Genomic DNA, 23,782 nt, shown 5'->3' with positions numbered 1-23,782 from the left:
ATATTACTTGACCTTTTTAAAACGTCGATTAAAAAACGTCAAGAATGTCGAATTTATAAAAATTCATGACATTTTAAAAACGTCAAGAATTTAATAGATAATACTTAATGGTTTTAAAACGTCAAGAAAAAATGCATATTACTTGATGTTTCAAAACCGTCAAGAAAGTTGAAAATTGACTACATTCCGCCTTTTCATAAAAATTCTTGACGGTTTTTCTTTTAAATCACCCATCTTGACGTTTTTTAAAAAACCATCAAGAAATTAAAATTGCAACCGTGAAGAAAGACTCTTTTTCTAGTAGTGGAAGCATATAAAGAAAAGTAATAAAATGTGGTTTGTCATCTTTCAAAAAGCAGGCTATCATATTTGGTACATATTAATGGTTTTTTAAGATATTGTTTGTAGAATGATTGAAGTCATATTAGGTTGAAAGCTAAGCGATCGTATAGATAGTTAAGCGACCAGGTAGAAAGCTAAGCGATTATAGAGGTTGAAGATTGTGAAGCGTTTTGGGATTTCTTAATTAAATCTTGTACTAGGATCTTGTTTCATGTACTGTTATATAAACTGTATGTAAAAACACAATATTAAAATTTCATTTTGTATATACACCTATAAAAGAGAAATATTATAGTTTCTAAAAGAATATTAAATTGATGATTTGTTGGTGTAAAAAAAATATTTATCTACACGGACCCATAATGTCGGTTTTAACAATTTGGCATCATAAAAAATGGACAATAATGCAACAATTTAATAAAAATAAATTTATAAAAATGGACCTAAAAACAATGCTTGAATGTCGATTTCAAACTGACATTATTGGGGTTCTATAATATCAGTTTTAAACTGACATTGTTAGCCTCTTTAATCTTGTAACAATACAGGTTTTAAACAAACATCAAAGTCCAACTGACATCAAAGGACTTCAATAACACTACCAACGATGTCTATTTTAAATTGACATCAAAGCTCCGCAGACATTAAAGGGTTTTAATAACACTATCAAAGATGTTGGTTGTAAACTGACATTAAAGCCCAGTTTTGTATTCGTGACTTCTAATCTAGATTAGCATTTCATAAAATGATCATATGTAAATCGATATCAATCCGTAATTTATTATGAACTCCTCCTTATAAAGATGTTGCCATAGGGGACTTTTTTTGTTGCTTCCGCCTTTCATGTTTTTAGTATTTGATATTTTGATTCATATTTGAATTTATCAATTTTATGGATTATTTTATGTTATTTTTCTTTAAAAGTTAGATAAGGCCAAAGCTAGGATTTTATCTTCTAAGCTTTTATTTCTATATATTTTATTTATGATTTATAAATGAATATTTGAAGTTTTCAATGAAAGTTTAGTATTCTCTTCCATTTTGACAAGAAATTCTTTATTTATTTTAAAAGTAATGACTTTAACTTAGTATAAAGAGTTGGGTCATTACAGATTAGCATATTATAAAATAACCATATACGTAAATTGATCTCAATCCCTTGTGTGTAGCAAACTTCTTATAAATGTTTATCCTTTGATTTGTATGAATGAGATCGATTTATGTAGCTGACTTAACAAGCCCTATAACGTTTTGGATATAAGAGTGAGAATGGAGCTGAGAACATAGCTACTTCACAATATGAAATTCACTCCTTCTCAACTTTAATTAGGGCTACAGAAGTTGTTCTCTTTCATACTGGTCCTAGGTCTTGAATAATGGGTCTGATTCATCCCTCTTAGGCACTGAGAGTGAGTAAGGAACATAAGAGGTAATTATAGATTGAAACAATAATTTGACTTCGTTGTAGTTACAAACAACTTTGATTGACGACTTGTAATTGTTCTATCCTATATGGATACAAAAATATTCTATAGTGCTAAGAGTGCACCTATGAGTCTTTAGTAGAGTGACCTATAGTTAAAAAATGTTGATTAATGTAATTAAAGACTTCAATTAATTAATCTCATATCATTTGAACTTCTAATTTGTAGGTTCATTAGATTCCCAGCCTCTTAGATCACTAACAAGTAAAATTGTAATAATAAAAAAATCAAGAATCAAGTTTAAATTTTGGCCATAATATATTTGCAATTTTAGAAAATCATTGCTATATGGGAAACTTTCGTAAATGTAACAAAATACCGAACTATTTACGGTCCGTGTAACAAAGCCCATAATGTTAGCCATTTTTTAAATATTCCAGGTTTGTCCTTCTATCTTTCTTCTCTTCCTCGTGATAAAATCGTCTTCCTCCTACGATTTCTTTCATCTTCCTCGATTTCTTTCATCATCTTTCTTCTTTCGTCTTCCTTTTTTTTTTTCTGCAATTTCTTTCCATCATATTTCTTATTTTTCAATTCTCTGTTTACGTCGTTTATTCTGTCTTCCTTATTTTCCTCTTCTTTTTTCGATTTCTTTTCATCGTCTTTCTACTTTTCCTCTTCTTTTTTTTCGCTGCGATTTCTTTTTATCGTCTTTCTTCTTTTCCTCTTTTTTTTTTTACGTTGTTTACATTTGGTTAACGACTGTGTAAAAAAAATAGCAAAATCTAAAAAATCTTGTATAAATAATCTTGAAAAAAAATCATTTAGATTGGAGTAGCCAAATGTAAATCATCGTGTAAAAATGTAAACAATCGTGTCAAAAAAATAAAATATCGTGTATAAAGAATCTTGAAAAAAAAATCATTTAGATTGAAGAAACAATCGTGTAAAAAAGTAAATGATCGTGTAAAAAAAATAAAAGATTGTGTATAAAGAATCTTGAAAAAAAAATCTTTTAGGTTGGAGTAGCCAAATGTAAACGATCGTTTAAAAAAAGTAAACGATCGTGTAAGAGAAATAAAAGATCGTGGACAAAAAATATTGAAAAAAAATCATTTGGATTGGAGTAGCCAAATGTAAATAATCGTGTAAAAAAAATAAATCATCATGTACCAAACGAATTAAAAGAATTGTGTATCAAGTTTTTTGTAAAAAAATCATTTAGATTTGGGTCCTCAAATCTAAATTATCAAATCTAAACGTTCGTGTAACCAAATTTAAACATAACCAAATTAAACGATCACGTAAAAAAATAAAAAATTGTGTATAAAGAATCTTAAAAAAAAAACATCATTTGGATTGAAGTAGCCACTACAAGAAATTTGGCCTTTAATGTCGGTTTAAAAGGTCTTTAATGTCGATTGGCAACCAAGCATTATTAAAGGCCTTTAATGTCGGTTAGGCTTTAATGTAACCGACATTAAAGGCCTCTTTAATGTCGGTTAAAAACTGACATTAAAGGCCTTCAATGTCGATTATAAACCGACATCTTTGATGATATTATTGAAGACCTTTAATGTCGGTTGACATAAACCGACACTAAAGATGCCTTTAATGTCGTTTCTAGACCGACATTAAAGGCCTCTTTAATGTCAGTTTAAAAACGACATTTTTGCCTTGTTCTGGGCCCATTTTTTCAATTTTATTTTATTAAATTGTTTCATTAATGTCCATTTTTTATAAACCGACATTGAGTCCATGTAGATAAATAGTTTCCTCACTCCAACAAATCAATAAAATTAAATTATTTTAAAAGCTATAATATTTGTCTTTTACATTTGTATACATAAAATGGAATCTTAATATTATATTTATATATACATTCTGCACAGTACATGAAACAAGATCCTAATACAAGACTTTAACAAGAAATTCTAAACATCTTCTCAGTCTTCAACTTCAACAATAGTCTGGCTATCTACATAATCGCTTCGCTTTCAACCCGATATGTCTTCAATCATTCTACAAGCAATATCAAAATAAACAATTTAATTTGAATATTGAAACATTAAAAAATTTCTTTACAGCAATTAAAAGAACATTGAAATTGACTCAAATAAGAGAAGCTTACACTATTAAGAATGCACATCTTCACAAAAAAAAAAAAAAAAAAAAAAAACAGTTAAAACCCAACATATGAAAAGGTAACTACCATCTCTTCGAGCATTAGTCTTCCGAGTTTTGATGAAAACGACTTTCTCAAAAGCTTCCTTTGTACTATTTGTACATTAGTCATCAAAATAAGCTACTTCGAAATACTAAATTAAGTAGCCTACTGAAAAAGTTTCACATATATTTATAATAGAGCATATGCTATAAAAATCAACAGAATACTACCTCATCATTTTCAATTCTCAATTAAAAACTCCAATTCGTCATTTTTTTTTTTATAAATATCTAATTAATTCCCAAAGGCATGCTTTATTTGGTTCTTTCCATCAGCCAACATTTGGTCATTAACTTTCATGTTGAAGCTATTAACTTATCAAGCATAAAAGCATGTTTCTTTCAAAATAAAATCCAATGTCATAACAAAGTTCCATAAAATCAAACGCACCATTGAAGGGAGCAGTCACTTCAATACCCATATGAAAAAAGAAAAAAGACGTTTGAGTAAGAAGTAAAGAAGAAAGCTACATTCTTCATATACAATTCTACTAGATTTTCTTGTTAGGGTAGACACATCATATATAATATTGGAACACTCAAAGAACACTATTGTACAAAAAGGCAAAAGTACAGAATCTACAAAACAGATCCATTCAAGTAAGCAGTCAAGAAAAAGGCAATATTACAGACCTTGTTGCGGTTGAGCATGACACCCTTATCTATTTGCATTCATTGCAAAGTATTGATCAATCCCACACAATTCTACAAAATGCACACTGCAGCAATAATGTAAATATTTGTGCTTAATGTTAATACAAAGATTTATTCGATAAATTAACATTGATTCATTTTGAACATAACCAATAAATATGGGTGAAAAACAAACTTCCAGCATCACCAAACCCCAAGGCTTCACTGACTTGAAATGTTCCAATCCTATCTTTTTTCCGTTGTCCAAAATCTGTACCACAGAAGAAGATAGCATCAATTTTTACTAAACTGACAATGGCATAAATTCAAGAAAAGACTACAGAACGAGCCGACTATAATGTAAAAAATTAAATCCCATCCTCTCTAAGCTTTAATAGAAGAGATCTTGCATACAAGGATGTATACATGTTCATTATTCTCTAATGAAGAGCTATTTATCTCCCGTGAAGAGCCATTTCTCTGAAAGTAGTTGATAATGAAGTAGACTTAAAAAACAAAGCATAGCTTTGGAATTCAACATATGACTGTAAACAATAAACATCTTCAACATAATTCCTTCATCTGAAGAGTTACAATTAGATTTAGCATCAAGCTTTTCCCATGTTTTGGCGAGAATGAGATGGGTAATGGCTTTACATAATGCATGTCAGGGATATATGTAGATAATGGGATGAGAGCCTGGGAAGTTCTAACCTTCTGAGAACAAGAAGAGAACCAGCTAAAGAAGTTGATTTTCTTTGGCATTTGTTAGGGAGTCTCAAATGGGTGATGGTGCTGCTTAAACTCTCAAAAGATATGTAAATAAAGAATCCAACAGGTCTAGGGTTGATCCACTTCTTTGTTCTGCTTTGTTGCAGCTGCGGCGAACTGAGGATTGGTTATAGCTCTCCATCCATCCATTCATCAACTACTTTAACAGAAAGATATTTTAGCAAGACCTTCAAAGTATAACATAACTTTAAATGCAATTATTAATCATGACTAACGAGAATGCCTATTTATTCAAAATTACATAATATGAAATCACAAACTCTCTTCAGAATTATCATTCTCTTCTAACTTCTTCCCTGATGTATAATATTATCCAAACCCTTCTAGCCATACTTTATAATCCAAAGAAATTCATGAAAACTTGTATAACCAGCCACTTGAGAACAACTTTAAATAGATTGCACATACCTCCGTGAGAGATGTCCCTTCATAAATTATATTCAGGTTTGTTTGAGGATCTTTAAACCATTTAATGGACTTCGCAGCAACCGTGCAGCCCAAAGCATGAGCAGAATATGAGTGTCCATGCAGAAGGGCCTCAAGTTTTAAAAATAACGTGAAAACGGGTATTTAACCACTTGGTGGATGTCAAAAATTGTAAGAGCAAAGCTTATTTCAGCGTTGATCAGAGAGTGAAGGAAACACAAGCAGATCATAATGCAATCCTACACATTAACCATACAGAAGTCTGCTGATAAATTTTGATTGAGAACTACTAAAACTAATCGACAATGTATTAGAGTGCTGCCTAACGAAAAACACAAATAACCAAAATAAGCTGTCATAAGATTATGATCGTCTCATAGACAGATGATAACAAAGAGACATTGTAGCTAATGACACAACCCTTGCAGTAATTACCTTAGAGTCACCAATAAAGGATTCAAATACAGAGTTTGAAGCTAATGTAGTAGATAACGGAATAATTCCACCAGTCATCAGCTTTGCGAAGCAGGCTATATCTGGCATACAATTAAGTAGCTCCGCAGCAGTTTGTAAGGAACCCATAGATTGAATTACCCCTTTTCACGTTCTTAGTTCCAATGAGATAATGAAATTTTGTTATGATTAATGGCTACGTACCTCAGTACCCAAGCGCAAAAAACCAGTAAAAACCTCATAAAAAATGACAGAAATCTTTTTATCTTGGCATTCTTTCACAAGTACTCGTTGGAAGAGAGGATCCACCATATGCATTCCTTCAGCACCTTGTATTACTGTATAACAATTCTCATGATAAAATAATTAGTTAAAGGAATTGCATTCGTTGTTACTTAAGCTATGACTTAAAAGTATGCAACCAAAGTCATAAACACTCCATACTTTAAAATCCTTTCCCATAAGAGGTACAAAAACTAATTATAGTTTGTCCCATCTGAATTAGCCTTAAAATAATTGGAATCAAATGACAGTAAGCGCTACACTTCAAGAATCAACATTCTCAAAATAAAAATGGAGAGGACTCCACAGTTTTCGTGAAATTTACCCCTACCCAAATTACCTCTCCTCCACAAAACAAGATACACTTTAATGGACAAGAATTACATTCACTTACAAACATTCTCAAGTCTCAAGCTCTTCGGTTGCAATCAAACTGGCAAAGAAAGATACCATTTGCCTCCGTGCATATAGACTGTAGGAGGATCCAATGAAACACCTCTTCCAGAATACCTGTTGTGATTATGAAAAAAATGATATTAACATGTACCGAAGGATCTTTATTACTATCCTCTCTTTCGAGCATAACTATTATCCTTCATTAAATTTAACAATAAAATTACAAGTCATAGGCTAAAAAAAGCATGAAAAGAGACTAAAAGCGAAGAGGCTTTCATGCAATAAGAATTACAAGGTAGACAAGGTACTTGTTTTTCTTAAGCTAAAAGAACTAAATTACTAGTTACATCAACAATGTTGGAAAACCTACAAGCGACATCAAAGTTTTTTGGGTCGATTTCATAGATAGGAAGAAAATCAAATCAAAATACTATTTGCTACTAATAATTTTGAGTTTGGATCACATCAAGTGTAGTAAAAATACATAGCAAATAATTAACCAACGATCACAACAATAGCTCAAAACGCCACAAACCCAGGTGCATTAAAATATATATATAGACGCTTCAAAGCAGCTATCTAGTTTTTTAAGATCATTGATTGATATAAAATATTTCTACAAATACTAATAGAATTTAAACATTTCAAGTTCTATGGTTTCAATTATGGATGAATTATGTTCGGCAGCAAATCACTAATGGATGTTAGGTCATATTATTTCTAGGTGGTAGAACCCAAGAAAATTTACGTTCAAAATAGATACTATTAGAGAAAATTTGATGGTAACCAATCTTAAAAACCCTGATCTTATAATAAATGTCCAAACGAAAATACTTTCTCTTTGATTTCAATTTCTTTCTTCCATTATAGTTAATGATAAGATTCTTCTTTAAAAATTAAACTAAAGCAAACATTTTGAAACTCTTTGGAAAGAGCTAAACAACTATCATCCCATGAATGAACTTTTATCCCACGAATGAAATGAACCAAGAAATTCCATCAAATGGATGGTTTCTATGAACTTTCATCCCATGAATGAAATGAACCAAAAAATTTACATTAGCAAAGGAATTCAGATCCCTCGAAAAACATTAGTTTCCTCTTGTAAAACCATTCACAACAAGGAAACATTGAATAAATATAATTTAAGCTAAGTCGAATAATACTAGATTAGAAGCAAGGCATCATGGGAGATTAACCATTACAAGAAACAAATTTCCAGATGGAAATAGTGAAATTATAAACCAATCAGAAAAATATTAAATATTAAACTCAACCTCTACATCTTTTTTAATATCAGCCCATTTGATAGAAAAATATTAAATAACCAACCAACAAGCTAAAACATCAAACAATCTGACTAGTGAACTGTTATCAACAACCAACGACATAAAAAAAAAACCAATGTCATCATTCAGTCATTTCATAAAAAATGTGGGCATTAAAAAATAGAGTAAACACAATAAACTATGGTTAAATGAAAAGGTTGGTCTCGATATCAACTGTTGACTGGTTGAAATCGAGAATAACAATGACAAATGAAATTGAAAGAAAAAGAATGAAAAAGAGTGGGGTTGGGTAGGAAGACCGAAATACCTCCAAAGGAGAAAATAGAAGTTTCTGATGGTCTTGTTGAATGCTCCCAGCATCCATTGATAGGCAACTAGTAAAGTAAAAGACATTGATAATCGTAGCAAATGCAAACCCCACTTGTAGTTGGTGCGTTTAATTAATTCAAGAGTTGAAAAGAAGCGTAGGGTTTAGTAGCGGTTGTGACCTTGGGTGTGTCTGTGTTAAGTAACTATTTAAAAAAAGGTTGAGGAACCAAGAGAGGTTGAGGTAAATCGAAAGAAAGATGAGCAACCCAAAGTAAACTTACCTGATGGTGGTGGCGAGCACAACGACAATAGAAGAAAAAAACTAGTCCAAAGGAATATTCGACGACGACTAGTCATGAGCTAGGCACGAGGTATGACGATGGTGGTGACGGCGGAGGCTGTTCGAAGAATGGAGGGAAGAAAGTGAGATGAGATTGAAAAGAGAAGAAAGAAATTGAAAGTGAGGAAGAAATCGTGTGGCATGAGAAAGGGTAAAGTAAGAGAGAGAAATATTTAATTTTTATCTAAAAAAAAATATCATAGCTTTAATGTCACTTTTCAAAAGACAGATGTTTAATGTCGGTTTTAAACCAACATTAAACATCTGCTTTTTGAAAACCGACATTAAAGCTCCGTTTTCATTTTGTCCAACTGACATTAAAGGCTAGATTTCTTCTAGTGAAGCAAACTGTAAATTATCGTGTAAAAAAAATAAATTATCATTTAGAAAATCTAAACGATCATGTACTAAAAGAATTAAACAAATCGTGTACCAAATTTTAAAGAAAAAAAAATCATTTATACTTGAGTCCCCAAATCTAAACGATAAAATCTAAATGATCGTGTAACTAAATTTAAACGTAACCAAATTAAACGACCGTGTAACAAAATTAAACGATGGAATTAAAAAGATAAATTGTAGTCATATCTAAACGATCGCGTACCAAACAATAACCAAATCTAAATGATCACAAATATATTACACGCGTGTTGTTAACGAGACATTTTTGGTATTTTACACTAGGGGTGAGCATCGGGCGGTCGGGGTCGGTTTTCCGACCAAACCGCCCCGAACCGACTACAAATCGGCACGGAAGTATGAAAATCGGCCTCGACCGCCGGTTCTAACCAAACCGGCCGGTCCAACTGGCGGTCGGGTCGGTTCGGGTCGGTCGGTTTTTCTTTTTCTTTTTTTTTTCCTTTCCTTCTTTCTTTCTTTCCTGTTTCTTCTCCTCCTCCTCCTTCCTTTTCTATGTTTCTTGCTTTCTTTTTGATAAACAAACGATTTTAAAAACTAAGAATGACGTTATTATGTTTTATTTCACTTTTTAATTTCAATAAAAAAGTCTACGATATATATTCTATATTGTCTTAATATCATATAATTGTGATTAAAAAATAAAATCAAGTTCTATAAATTTCAATGCTTAGTTCATAGGTATTACACAAATTAATAAAATAAACAACATAAAAATAAGAATCTAAACATACTACGAAAATGAAATATATATCAAATATTATAGGGTTAGAAACATCCAAGTTCAATTCAGTTCACCACATTACTATTAATAGTCACAAATACAACCAAAGTATGAAACAAAAACACTATGATAATTTAGTCAATAGAAATATTACAAGTCTTGGATCAGAATTAGTTAATAATCGGTAATTGACAACTTATCAAAATCTGTAAGGTCTTCAGGCTCCTTTTCATTCTCCATAACCACCCGAAATCCTACATAATCAATATGAAGAATTTACTAAATAATTTAAGATTTCACTAAAGTTACACATTACAACTACAAAAGATATCATGTAAAGATTTGAAAATACCTTCTTCAAATTTTGAAGCCTCTTCCAATTCATGTTGAAATTGAAGATGTATTGGATCAGAATTTAGCCAATTTTGAGTACATATGAGAGCCTCCACTGTTTTAGGAGCCAATGAGCAGCGTGATGAGTCAACAACACGTCCTCCAGTACTAAAAGTCGACTCAGACACTACAATAGAAACTGGAATAGCCAAAATATCTCTAGCCATTTGACCAAGAACCTCAAATCGATCACTGTTCATCTTCCACCACTGTAGTATGTCAAAATCACCTTCGGTCCTAACATTGGCTTCCAACAAATAGATATCAATCTTCGATGATCCTTATTCGAAAGGTGTAGTAGAATCATCTTCAAATTCCTCAACAATCGTGTCGTAGACAAAATCTTCACCCACATTTTCATTCGAATCAAAATCAATATTAGCATCCAAGCCTGAAACAGTTTGTGTACTAGTTGTACTAGTACTACTACATCCTTGTCTACTCCCACTTCGAGTAGTACTACACTCATGAAAGAGATGTCTACAACATTGTTCCACTACATTTCCCATGGATTCAGCAACCTCGGGACCAAAAACATTTTTCAAACAAAAAGATACAAATCTTAATTTCTTTCGAGGATCCAACACAATAACAACATACAACAACAAATTATTCTTTTCATTGTTTCCCCAATATTTCTCGAACTTTGCCTTCATGTTATTAGCCATTCCAACTAACAATGCATTTGCATTACCCGCATTCAAACGTATACAATTCTGAACCACTGTAATCTGATGGAAAACCATGTTCGAAGTAGTATACAAAGAACCCGAAATCTTTAATGTGACATCATAAAATACTTTTAAAAATCGTATTAACATCCAAGCATTTGTCCAATCTTTCTTATTCGTTGACATATCATGTCTATACGAGGCATCTTCATCTTCTAATCTATCAAAAGCTTTTTCAAACTTAACAGCAGCTTCAAGCATCATATATGTGGAGTTCCATCTTGTAGGAACATCAAGACACACATAACTCTTACAAGCAATTTTTTCAAGTTCAATGCACTTTTTAAATTTCAAAAAACGAGCAGGAGAAGACCTTATAAATCGCACAACATATCGAATCCTATCAATACAATCATTATGTTCCTTAAAAGCATCAGTTACTATAAGATTCAATATATGGGCACAACAACGAACATGCAGAAATTTCCCACCAAACAATAATCCTTTATTGAATCTCTTTAAAAGATAAGCAACAACAGTGTCATTCAAACTTGCATGATCAACCGTCAAAGTCATTACCCTCTCAATGCCCCAATCCTTCAAATTCTTTTCAATGGTTTTACCGATAGTATCACCTTTACGATTCTCAATTAGAGAAAAACTAAGTATTCTCTTATGTAACAATCAGAATCAATGAAATGGGCTTTTAGGACCATGTAATTAATATTTTGTCCCGATGTCCAACAATCAGTGGTGAGAGAAACTCTATACTTATTTTTTACAAACATGTCTCTCAAACAATTCTTCTCATTAACATACAACTTAAGCACATCTCCAGCCACAGTAAATCAAGATGGAACAACAAATCTAGTATGATTTCCACATGTTAATTTATCCACAAACTTCTTAAATCCCTTACCCTCCACAAACTTAAAGGGCAATTCATCAACTATTATCATCTCAACTAAAGCATCCCGACAACCATCTAAACTAAATGATTCACATACAAGTTGTGAAGAATTATCTCCAACTTTGTCTTTAGGTTTAAAAGCTAATGTCATTTGAGTTTGGGCACTCTTTTTTGGGTAAGGGTACTTTTTGCAATTTTCTAAATGATGCTTGATAGTTCCAGTATCATTACGTTTAGAATGACATGCATAAACAACTCCACAATATTTACATTTAGCACGAGGGTCATTAGGATCACCTTTAAGCCTCTCAAAGTGGTCCCAAACCATTGATTGTTTGACATTCTTCCTTATTTTTGGGGGATTTGGAACATCTTCTCTGCCATATGAATCAAGATCAACATCAATGGTTTTACCCTTGCCATCTGTATCTTCGTCCCTTGCGATTTTTGAAGCTTCACAACTCCCATCACACTCTAACTCCATATCCGTTGAATCCATTTGATTTAACTGTAATGAGAGTAAAAAAAGATATTCCATTTTAGTGTGTGTGGGAAGAATAAAAGAAACCCAATACATATCTCCAATTATTTCACAAAAAAATAAAATTCAACTAAGACAATAGCTCATGAAATCGTATATAGAGGACAATAATTTAAATACTACAAAATGCTAAAGGGCTCATTTCTAGTCATTTATGGTCACAACACTAAAACTTATCAAATTTAACTATGATCAATAATGTGCATTTAACAATTAAAAACAAAATAAAACAAAAAAAAAAAAGGAAAAAAATTAAAGAAAAAAGAGAAAAAATACATTGTTTTCTCTCAATGGTGGGAATTATTTCCGGAGAAAATAATGTGCAATGCTAAAAAGTAGTTGCTTGTTTTTTTTTTCTTTTTTTTTTTTTCTGGTGCATTGCAGTTCAGCAGATCACTTCAAAGTTCAAATGGATTTTATTTTCAATAAAAGTGAATTAAGCCACACAACATTACAAACTAAGTTAGTAGAAATCACCTCAACATATGATCCGGATAATTCATTCTCAGGCAATCTAAATCATGCTCCAAGTCATAAAAACTACCCGTAACCTTTTTCTTTTTTTGCGAAATACCAATAATTACTATCAAATTTTTCTTTGCCTTCGAATTATATATATATAGTTTTTGTTTTGAGTTTTCTCATGATCCCAGAGTTGGGAATGCGTTTCTTGTTTCAATAGTCTCAATTCAAGACAACAAATTTGTGCTGTATTAGATTTGCAAAAAATCTGAAGAATGCAATTTTTATTTTACTTGTATTTGGTTGTTTCTCCTTTCATCATCAATCATCATATAACTTATAGTTTAACAGCATGAGGAGAATAGGAGATGTTAAATTCATAAATTCACAACATGAATAGTTTAACAACGATTCATCACAAGCTTATTGCATACACATATATTCAGAAAGAAAAGAAAAAAAATACCAAATAATGAATTGGGCGTGCGGCTGAGCGAACGGGTATTGGGTTAGGTGTGCGGACGGCGTGCGAGCGGCGGCGATTGCGGCTGATGGCGTGCGGACGGCGGCGATTGCGAAAACGAGAAAGAATGGGTCACGACGCGAGGAATGAGGACGAAAGAAACCTAATTTACAAAATTATATAACATATATATATATATATATTTTTTTTTTTAAAGAGGGAGTCGGTTCGGTCGGTTTACCAAACCGACCGACCTCCTATCTTGAACCGACCGATTCAAAGTCGGTTTTAAATTACAAAACCCGAAACCCGACCTCTCATACTATTTTTCGCCCGCCCGACGACATTGGTTCGTTCGGTTTCGGTCGGTCGTTTCGATTTTTCGGCCCACCATGCTCACCCCTATTTTACACGATGGCCTCTCGGCTTTTTCCGTTTTCGGAATTGTTCTATAGATTGTAAATAATTTGCCGTTTTTTTATATTTTTGAAAAAAGTACCCCTTGTTATATCCCATTTTTTTTCTTTTTCTTTTTTTTTTTCTTTTTTCTTTTTCTTTTCTATCCATTCTTATTTCTAAAACAAATTTCTATTTTTTTCTTTGAGAAATTTAATGATAATTTACTTAAAATATTTACTAATTTAGCAAGCTTTTATAGTGTATCAGCGATAGATATCGATAGAAATATGTTAACCAAACTAATTTAGCAAACCATTGTATATGTATACCAGTGTCGATCAACAACTTTGAATAATATTAGACTATATTTATAAACATTTTTGTTCATTTTGGTGGCCTTTTTTTTTTTAAGAGAGCAAGAGATAAAAGGAAAGAGGATATCAAATCATTTTAATTTTGTCAATCGATGGACACCAAATTCTTTTCTTATCTTTTTATATAAGTGTGTTGTCATAAACGTTCTAAGTGAATTGAAAATTTCAAAACGTAATTGGATTAAGCGACAAAATAATTTGAATAGCCTTTCAAAAATTGTTAACAACGAAAAATATGAAAGATAAGATTTTAAAATTACCATCTACTTTACTTCTACGTTTCTTTCTATACCCTTTTAACTTCACTCATCTTTTTATAGAAATGCCATCCCTTCACATTCTCATGCACAATTCTCTTTCAATATCAACTCTCCTCTCTTAACTCGCCCTTTTTTCAATGGAAACAATGCAAACCATCGACTTTTCTTTTCAAGTACGAAAATGCCAACCAGAATTGATTGCTCCAGCAAATCCTACACCGTATGAATTTAAACAACTTTCTGATGTGGATGATCAACAAAGCTTAAGGTTTCAATTGCCATTGGTAAATATCTATCACCATAATCCAAGTTTGGAGGGACGAGATCCAGTGAAGGTAATATCCGGTAAACATGAGATACTGTCTCACAGTCAATATTTCACGATGAAAAGAGCAAAATATTTTCGCGTATTGTATTTGTACCGTCAAGTCCTCTCATTTTTCTAGTGTTCGGTTTTTAACAACATAATGTCTCTTTGTGTTCACTATTTAAAAATGTGTTTTTTCAAAAAAAATAAAAATAAAAAAAGGACTGAAAAAGAAATAATCAGTGCAAACAACCAATTGATCACTATTCTTAGATTTTAATTATTTTTACTTGTCTAGATTCGAACTTCCAGCTCTCTAATATATCGTATGTAAATATATCTCACAACCAATTGGCCGACTTAAAAAATTTGTGTTCAACAAGTATTTTAAGACGGCGTACTCTTTAAGTACATTATTTAGTTATATTAAATATACATGAGGTTCTATCTCACAAGATGACAATGAGGAAAAGATGTAACTCATATACATGTGAGATTTTCTATCTCGCAAGATGACAATTAGATAAAGAAGTAGCCCATGGGTATAAAGTTTGTGAGTTCTCCCCATCATATTTTTCTAATATGAGATTTTCTTCAAAAAACAGGTAATAAAGGAAGCAATCGCAAAGGCATTGGTGTTTTACTATCCTTTAGCAGGAAGATTGAGAGAAGGGCCAGGAAGAAAGCTTTTTGTAGAATGTACAGGTGAAGGAATCTTGTTCATTGAAGCGGATGCAGATGTGAGCTTAGAGCAATTTAGGGATACTCTTCCATATTCACTTTCAAGCATGGAGAACAATATTATACATAACTCTTTAAATTCTGATGGAGTCCTTAATTCTCCATTATTGCTCATTCAGGTATCTCATTTTTGTCGTCTGTCTTATGTTATGCTTTTTTATTTGTAGGGGAAAATGTAATTTATAAAATTTAAAGCTTGGTTTTGGAAATCATATTTTGTTTACTTTCCAAAGTGTATGATTCTTTTTATTTGGTAGTACGGGTTTTATCTATCTTATAAAAAGTTTGAGTTTCTTTAGTCTTCTTCATTGTATAGGCTTCTCAACTACACATCTTCAACCTAATATAATATTTGAGTTCTTAAATACATTCTTCAAAGTAAAAATAAGTGCTAAATTCGGATAAACAAGTGCTCAAAGAGTTTTGAAAATATGATTAATTAGAAAATAGAAAATAGAAAACGAAACTAAAAGATATTTATTCCTTTTGCCCTTAATCTATTTTCTTAAAGAAACGAAACAAAGTATGAAAGTAAAAGTTAGCCTAAATAAAACACCAAATTAACTGCTAGTTTGTCCTTTATTGATCATGTAGGTGACACGACTCAAGTGTGGAGGTTTCATTTTTGGTATTCATTTCGATCATACTATGGCAGATGGTTTTGGCATTGCCCAATTCATGAAGGCTATAGCAGAGATAGCTCGTGGAGCTTTTGCTCCATCTATTTTACCAGTATGGCAAAGAGCTCTCTTAACCGCAAGAGACCCTCCCAGAATCACTGTTCGCCACTATGAATACGACCAAGTAGTCGACACAAAGAGCACCCTCATTCCAGCCAATAACATGATCGATCGATTATTCTTCTTTACCCAACGTCAAATCTCTACTCTTCGCCAAACTTTGCCTGCCCATCTTCACGATTGCTCCTCCTTCGAGGTCCTCGCTGCCTATGTTTGGCGCCTCCGTACCATAGCCTTTCAACTCAAGCCAGAGGAGGAAGTGCGGTTTCTTTGCGTCGTGAATCTACGCTCGAAGATCGACATACCATTAGGGTTTTATGGTAATGCAATAGTTTTCCCTGCAGTAATCACCACCGTTGCGAAGCTTTGTGGGAACCCACTTGGTTATGCTGTAGACTTGATTAGGAAGGCTAAGGCTAAGGCCACGAAGGAGTACATAAAGTCTATGGTGGATTTTATGGTGATTAAAGGACGACCCCGTTTCACTGAAATTGGACCATTTATGATGTCAGACATAACGAGGATTGGGTTCGAAAATGTGGACTTTGGATGGGGAAAGGCCATTTTTGGAGGACCTATAATTGGAGGGTGTGGAATTATCCGAGGTATGATAAGCTATTCTATAGCTTTCATGAATAGAAATGGAGAAAAGGGAATTGTGGTACCTCTATGCTTGCCACCTCCTGCCATGGAAAGATTTAGGGCAAATGTTCATGCCTCATTGCAAGTGATACAAGTTCTTGATAAAGTTGATAGAGATATGCAAACCATTCTATCTGCTTTATAATAAATAAGATTGTCTGTGGGTTTGAATTGACTATATATATAGTCATATGTGTGGCTTTAAATATTATGTTTGGAGTAAACTATGCATAAAATTCCCATCGAAATGAGATTTGTTTCATCGACCTACTTTAGAATTACCTATATGACGTAGTCAGTGCCAACAGTCTTCCACAATAGTAATTTAGGGTTTTTTTTTTTCAAATATACTAAATTAAATAAAAATATTTAGAAATATATCAAAATACCAATGTTCATTAATGTCTATTAGTGCCTATCATTATCTACTATTGGTAGACAATGAAATTTTGTTATATTTATAAATACTTTTAACCGTTTGCTATTTAAAATAATTTACTTTTTTAACATATAAATGATATTCAAAATTAAATTGATAATAATATTATAAATATTATATAATGTATTATTAATATAGATATTCATAAACTATATAGGTTATCAATATTAAAACTTTCCTTCAATCCCATAGTATAACATACACCCTATTGAATTACATATTGTAACTTATACTATGGCACACCATAAAAATTGTGGTATATGATGACTTTGTAATACAAACCACAGTTAAGTTCAATTGTTATATATCCTTTACTTTCTCTGTTCTGTATTTTTCTCTTTTGTTTTGTTTATTTGTTCTTATTTCATAACACGAGTCTTTGCCACTTTGAATTTTTTTAAAAATTTGATTTTAATTCATGCTAAAGATCTGGTAGAATTCTCTCCATAATTTTTTAGGTATTTAGATTTTCATCAAATATAGTTAGTATTTTAATTTGGGTGATTTTTTCATGTGTTTGGTGTATCCATCATTGATTTTCTCACCACCATCGTTACTCATTTTTTCTTAAATTTAGACATAAAGTTCAGAAAAGGTAAATACTTTATTTAAATCTAGTATGCACACTACAAGAAATCTGGCCTTTAATGTCGGTTTAAAACCGACATTAAAGGCCTTTAATGTCACTTGGCGACCGACATCTTTGCGAGCGTTATTAAAGGCCTTTAATGTCGGTTTTCAACCGACATCTTTCATAGTGTTATTGAAGCCTTTTAATGTCAGTTGGGCTTTGATGTCGGTTTAAAACCGACATTAAAGAGGCCAACAATGTCGGTTTATAACCGACATTATAGATCTCCAATAATGTCAGTTTAAAAACGACATTAAAGCCTTGTTTTTGGATCCATTTTTACAAATTTATTTTTATTTAATTGCTGCATTATTTTCCATTTTTTATAAACTGACAGTCGATCCGTGTAAATAAATATTTTTTTTCAGGCCAACAAATCAATAAAATTAATATTATTTAGAAACTTTAATATTTGTCTTTTACATTTGCATACACAAAATGAAATCTTAATATTGTATTTATATATAGAACCCGAACCCAGTGAGTAGGTTTCCCGATGCTATGTCCCCGAATGGTGCGTAGCCAGCAGCGCCACACAACATATAAAAAAGCGTTGTCACCGACACACTCACTAGAGTTGCCTTCTTCATTGTCTTAGCCTCTGAAGGTGGAGATTTTAGAGTGTCCTGTTCCACAAAACATAACATACCCTCCATGAATCAAATTGAAAAAAGAAGAAAAAAGGAAAAGGAAAAGGAAAAGGACATCGATTTTTTCCGAGATTCGTACCTGAATTTCAATGAGGATAATCGAGTATGAGTAGGCAAAAGCAATGTCTCCAAGAGCTTGGAAGCTCCTCCATACTTTTTGTGTTTGAGTGACAGTTCCTATGCTAATTCTAGTCAAGCTCCCTCCAATTTTTCCATTTGCTAAAACAAACAATCAAAACAAGAACAGTACAGTCACAATCTTCATCTTAAAATCGCATTAAAAAGGTTTTAAATATTATACTATGATCCATGTGTTTAATGGGATTTACCAGTAATTTGAGCAACTCCAAGGCCAAGTCCAATAGTTGAGTAAGTAAAAGACATAACAGAAGCAACAATGGAGAGCCACCAAAGTTGATCGAATTCTTTAATTTGGGAAAATATTATCTCTACAATACCAAAACCTATCATATAAGGATTACTGTTAATTTGGCATGGATCTTTCCCACCACTTGCATGAAAGCAATTTGACAATTTGACAATTTGACAATTTCCCACCACTTACACAAAATGAAAAACTGCAATAATTAAGGGAGGAAATATGTCTTCTGATAGTAATTATTGGACATCTCATTTGGATTGAGGTGCTTTTCTAAAACACTTGTGATGAATCCTCAAAATTTCATGTTTAAAGTTATCACCCAACAGAAATGTATTTTGAATCCAATGAAGAATATGATCGAGCTCTTGAAATCTAACAGGTGGCATTTTACTCGACTATTCTATCATCATGCCTTCATATTTTGAGAACAGTAACAAAGATTTCGAAGAAGAACAGTCAGCCTCAAGATCTGTTGAAAGAACCTCTCACCAATAACCTTCACCTTTTTCAAACTTGGATTGGTGAATTTGCATCAAACCAAAAGAAACGATGGCAGTTAAAAAGGAACCAACCCAATTGAAGATAGTTTCAAACTGAAAATCATTCCTATTCATATCCTTCGAGATTCAAGCTTCAAGCTAAACCTGCTACCAAAAAAGATCAAATTTATGAAGCAAATTAAATTAAATAAATGAAATAAAAACAATAATTTTTCATGGGTTTAGAATGCAAATACCGAATAGTATAATGAGTTAATGGTGCTCATTCCTCCTCTATTCATTACCACATACGATACATGCTTTCTTATTTCTAAAGTGAAAACTATTCTATAAACAATGGTCCTCCTATATTATAATGACCTTTAACTTTATTTTAACTTCAATCTTGCATTCCCCCGTAACATTCCTAAAGAATCAAATTCACAAGTAATGCATCAAAATCAAAAACCTCTTAACGTTATGTGTGTCAACAAGGCAGTTCTGAAATGATTAGCAACCATTGAATAAATATGCATCCTGCTTGGCCATTTCAAGAACTATACCCTTCTAATCTAAACTGAACAACAAAAGCAAAGTTGATTAAAATACAGAATCTTTAATGAAGAAAGCCGTACTATGTAGCCTGCCGTTGGTCAGAAAAAACATATCAAGGGCACATCTTATTTCCACCGGTAATCCTAGAAAGTAAAGTTGAGTAATGAAACTTACATCAGAGCCTCCAATGGAGCATTAGCAGCAGTAGCGGATGTAGGGGAAGGTCATTATTCCCAAAAGGTTTCTAAGTAAAGAAATAATATGATAATTTCCACTTTTAGGCATAAACCCAAAACCCAAAATATCTCGTACGAATGAAGATAAGTGTTCTCAATTGTGAACCCATATCACTTCTTTCCGTAAATTACTGCAGAAGAATAGAAAATCACATTGACAGAGTAAGAAAGCTAAACCTAGAGAAATAGATGTCGACAAAATGATAAACAAGTAAACAAAGAGAGATGGACATTATATATTCAATGAAGTAATAATTGAATTTTCAAAGTTAAGTAAATAGAAAAAGAATCAAATAATATATATTAACTTTTATCACTGCATTTGACGTACGAGTGATCTTAAAACTGAAGGACACAAAGATATCTTCAAACAAAAAACAATTAAATAAAAACAAAACTAAAATTATTACCATTTTTTTCCTTGTTGATAAAAGAAAAATCTGCATAAATGAATAATGATAACAACAACAATAGTAATCTTGTGGCTCTCTTTTGCAGATCCTCCTCCATTGATTTCTGTTTTAGAGCTCAAAAAGAACAATAATGGAAGAAAAAAGATGGCAAATTCATGAGTCAATAAATCTACAAATAATGAATCAAACTCAATCAATTAATGGAAGAAATAACTAAGTGGAAAAAGAAAACCCCCCTTTTTCTTCCTACCTTCCTTTTTCTTTAATAGAGAATTCCAAATGATATATGAAAATAAAGGGGGGAAACCCTTTTACAACACAAGATATGAAAACCCATCTCAATTTTAATATATTATCCCATGAACTATAATAACAATAATAAGAGAGAGAGAGAGAGAGAAAGAAGAGAGAAAATTACCTGGAATTGAGAATGTGAAATTACAGAACAATATCCTTTAGAAAAATACAAAGATATAATGATAAAAGTATATAAAAGAAGAATTAAAGTTTACATCAAAACTTAAGAAAAAAGGGTAAAGAATTGTTGAAAAAAGGGAAAGGAATTGGCAAGGGAAACTGACAGAAAGAGAAGTGAGCACACAAGAGCAATGGCATATTATTATACCAAAAGGGAGTTTATGAGATAAACGCAGACGGCGACGGTGGTGGCGAGGGCTGGACATGAACATGGTTACAAACCCAGGACTCCCGACGGTGGTGGCAAGCATCAGTGTTTGAAGAAAGTGAGGAGTGACGGCGTTGGTGGCGGGCACGAGCTGGGCACGAGGGACGATGGTGGTGGTGGTGCCAGCGACTCTTCAGAGAAGAAAGGGAAGATTGTTAGATGAGAATGAGGAGTGAAGAAGAAATTGGAAGGATGAAATCGTGTGGGTGATTGAGAAAGAGTAAAGTAAGAGAGAGAAAGTCATTTTTTTATAAAATAAAAAATTAAAATTAAAATTAAAAAGGAGCTTTAATGTCGCTTTTCAAAACAAGGATGTTTAATGTCGGTTTTAAACCGACATTAAAGCTCCAGCTTTAATGTCGGCTTAAAACCGACATTAAACATCCGCATTTTCAAAAACGACATTAAAGCTCTTTTTTCACTTTTTCCAACCGACATTAAAGGCCAGATTTGTTCTAGTGGCAATATATATATATGTGGATTGTGAAATGAAATTGATTGTTAAAATATATTTAATAGAGAAATTGAATCAGATGACAAAAAAATTTAGAAAAAAAGTAGTTCATTGCACCTATTTTTTGCTTATTGCGAATATGGAAAATATGAGAAGTAAGTAGTGATATCAAACGACTATCGGAGCGCTATTAGATGGTTATCCGATTTTAAATTTGCTACTTTTGCAATTTAGAAAATGTTACATGAACTCTATTCATAAATTTTTTTACTATTTTTGCAAGTGCCCCTATTTAATATTAGATTTTCAATTTAATATATTCAAATTTAGAACTCATATAAAGCTTCTTTTACGTGAGCATTGAAACTAAAATCTTGAGTAGTGGTTTGAAGGAATTCGTGAGCTTTTACAGGGAATTCCTTTAGGAGTGATATGCTTTGTATTTAAGTGAATTAAATTGTTGTTTGTCTCCAAGTTTCTCAATCGTATTGATTTATTTTAGACATGTAATCTTGTTGGATTCCAATCCTTGCTCTTTGAAAATTTAGACTTTTTAATCAAACTCATTCACACGCTCTATATGTGCATGGGTCTTTATTACAATCTTTTTTCGTTGATGATTGGCATCTCAAGTGTGTTAGGGGAAAAAGTTAAATTGTCGAGGAATAAAAATTAAGTTTGAGAAACTTTAAATTACTACAAAAACAACCTTACTTCATACTTTTCTCCAGTTAAGTATTTGTTTATTTGACGTTTTTAAAAGCGTCAAGCAATCTAGTGTAAAAAATAAGAGAATTATTTTTTACTGGGTTTATGTGTCAAGATCAAATTTTCTTCACACATTATCGATGCCAAGGATATGAGATCTCAGTTGACTTGTTTTACATGTTAAGTAAGTTTTACACTCTTGATATTTATTATTGGTGATTAATATTTAACCTACACACTTATTACTTATCAAATGCTTCTTGACTAAAAAACTGACAACTTAGGTAATACTTGACACGTTTTTCATGTCAAGGCGTTTTTTTTAAAAAAATTGTACGACTTGAAATACCTATATTGTCACGTCGTGACCCAAAAGTCACTTTATATGACTTAGTGGAGACGTGCCGCCTAGACATTCATTGCATATTTCCTCGGGAGATAGCACGTTGAACGCAAAGTAAGTGGAACAACTTTTTAAACAAGTCTCAATGCAAAGCTTTAAATTATCTTCGAACTCAAAAGACTTTTTCACAACACAACGCAGTGGGAAAGACTTAAACAATAAACTTAACTCATTCTTTACCTATGCTCTTTAACTACTAAGCAATAATTAAGAAAAGAACAATGGAGCGAAATAAACACAACTTCTTCTCTTTATTAACTTGATACTTTACACCAAATAACAATAGAACTCCTGGTTTCTTTACAACAGGAATTAAAACATAAACTTTAGGCCTTCCAAGCCTAGCACAATTTTTTCAACTCAACGCCTAGCTTACTCGCCTCAACGCGTACACTAAACCAAGTAGGGGGACTCCTAATGCTACAATGCATTGGTAAACATTGGAAAAGGCATCGGGGAAGGCTTTCCCAACGTACAAAGCGATGTTGAGAAGAATGTTAGAAGAAATGTGTCAGGAGAAACATTCCTGACGAGCAATCATATAGGATTATTTTCGGTTCTAATTCGATTTAAATAGAATCAAATTGTACAAAATAAGCAATAAATTAGTAAATAATTATATGAAATACCAAATCCAAAATAAATATATTATAATTAAATGTTACACTGTCTACGAATGTTTGAAATCCTAAGGACCGCATACGCCATGTTACAACACGTCCAGACCTACAATGACACAAAAGTAAGTTTCGATATGCACATCACTGTATAATGAAAAGTAAAAACTTAAT

The 23,782-nt window shown here is 32.2% G+C and overlaps 3 protein-coding genes across 17 annotated transcripts; 1 reads left to right on the top strand and 2 right to left on the bottom strand.

Moving 5' to 3' along the window:
• Positions 1–3,648: 3,648 nt before the first annotated feature.
• Positions 3,649–14,218, bottom strand: LOC107991938 (uncharacterized). Of its 14 annotated transcripts, XR_007815560.1 has the most exons (9): positions 13,497–14,144; positions 12,325–12,535; positions 8,854–8,970; positions 8,571–8,762; positions 6,973–7,088; positions 6,279–6,634; positions 5,340–6,082; positions 4,626–4,896; positions 3,649–3,788 (listed from the first exon to the last, which is right to left on the bottom strand). XR_007815560.1 is itself a non-coding variant. In XM_051079419.1 (4 exons), the coding sequence occupies exons 2-4, from the start codon at positions 12,524–12,526 to the stop codon at positions 4,698–4,700; spliced, it is 291 nt and encodes a 96-aa protein (XP_050935376.1). In that variant the 5' UTR covers positions 12,527–12,535; positions 13,497–14,092; the 3' UTR covers positions 4,683–4,697. The 14 variants fall into 14 exon arrangements, 1 of the variants encoding a protein (XP_050935376.1); XR_007815559.1 differs by having other exon boundaries at positions 8,571–8,970; XR_007815561.1 differs by lacking the exons at positions 8,571–8,762; positions 8,854–8,970 and having other exon boundaries at positions 4,626–4,711; positions 4,797–4,896.
• Positions 14,219–14,653: 435 nt separating this feature from the next.
• On the top strand, positions 14,654–17,125 carry LOC103501102 (benzyl alcohol O-benzoyltransferase-like; the record flags this gene model as incomplete). Its single annotated transcript, NM_001297474.1, is given in 4 exon segments — positions 14,654–14,662; positions 14,665–14,861; positions 15,439–15,693; positions 16,169–17,125. Coding segments are annotated over 3 exon segments (1,385 nt in total), but the record flags the coding sequence as incomplete, so codon positions are not given.
• Positions 17,126–18,403: 1,278 nt separating this feature from the next.
• On the bottom strand, positions 18,404–21,638 carry LOC127144020 (amino acid permease 3-like). 2 transcript variants are annotated; one of them, XM_051079418.1, is made up of 5 exons: positions 20,739–21,638; positions 20,267–20,459; positions 19,006–19,705; positions 18,756–18,895; positions 18,404–18,652 (listed from the first exon to the last, which is right to left on the bottom strand). In XM_051079418.1, the coding sequence occupies exons 3-5, from the start codon at positions 19,145–19,147 to the stop codon at positions 18,485–18,487; spliced, it is 450 nt and encodes a 149-aa protein (XP_050935375.1). In that variant the 5' UTR covers positions 19,148–19,705; positions 20,267–20,459; positions 20,739–21,638; the 3' UTR covers positions 18,404–18,484. The 2 variants fall into 2 exon arrangements, with proteins under 2 accessions (XP_050935375.1, XP_050935374.1); XM_051079417.1 differs by having other exon boundaries at positions 19,006–19,702.
• Positions 21,639–23,782: the final 2,144 nt, after the last annotated feature.

This window comes from Cucumis melo, chromosome 11, assembly GCF_025177605.1.
Source record: "Cucumis melo cultivar AY chromosome 11, USDA_Cmelo_AY_1.0, whole genome shotgun sequence".
Classification (NCBI taxonomy): domain Eukaryota; kingdom Viridiplantae; phylum Streptophyta; class Magnoliopsida; order Cucurbitales; family Cucurbitaceae; genus Cucumis; species Cucumis melo.
This window is presented reverse-complemented; position numbering and strand designations above follow the sequence as displayed.

Bases quoted from the DNA above. Each gene is read 5' to 3' on its own strand.
- LOC107991938 (XM_051079419.1), bottom strand. From the start codon at position 12,526: ATGGATTCAACGGATATGGAGTTAGAGTGTGATGGGAGTTGTGAAGCT. The intron at 4,897-12,324 runs GTGATCCTAATG...TCTGTGGTACAG, and splicing joins CCACTTTGAGAGGCTTAAAG to ATTTTGGACAACGGAAAAAA.
- LOC127144020 (XM_051079418.1), bottom strand. From the start codon at position 19,147: ATGATAGGTTTTGGTATTGTAGAGATAATATTTTCCCAAATTAAAGAA. The intron at 18,896-19,005 runs GTAAATCCCATT...TGTTTGTTTTAG, and splicing joins TGGAGTTGCTCAAATTACTG to CAAATGGAAAAATTGGAGGG. The intron at 18,653-18,755 runs GTACGAATCTCG...TTTGTGGAACAG, and splicing joins TTATCCTCATTGAAATTCAG to GACACTCTAAAATCTCCACC.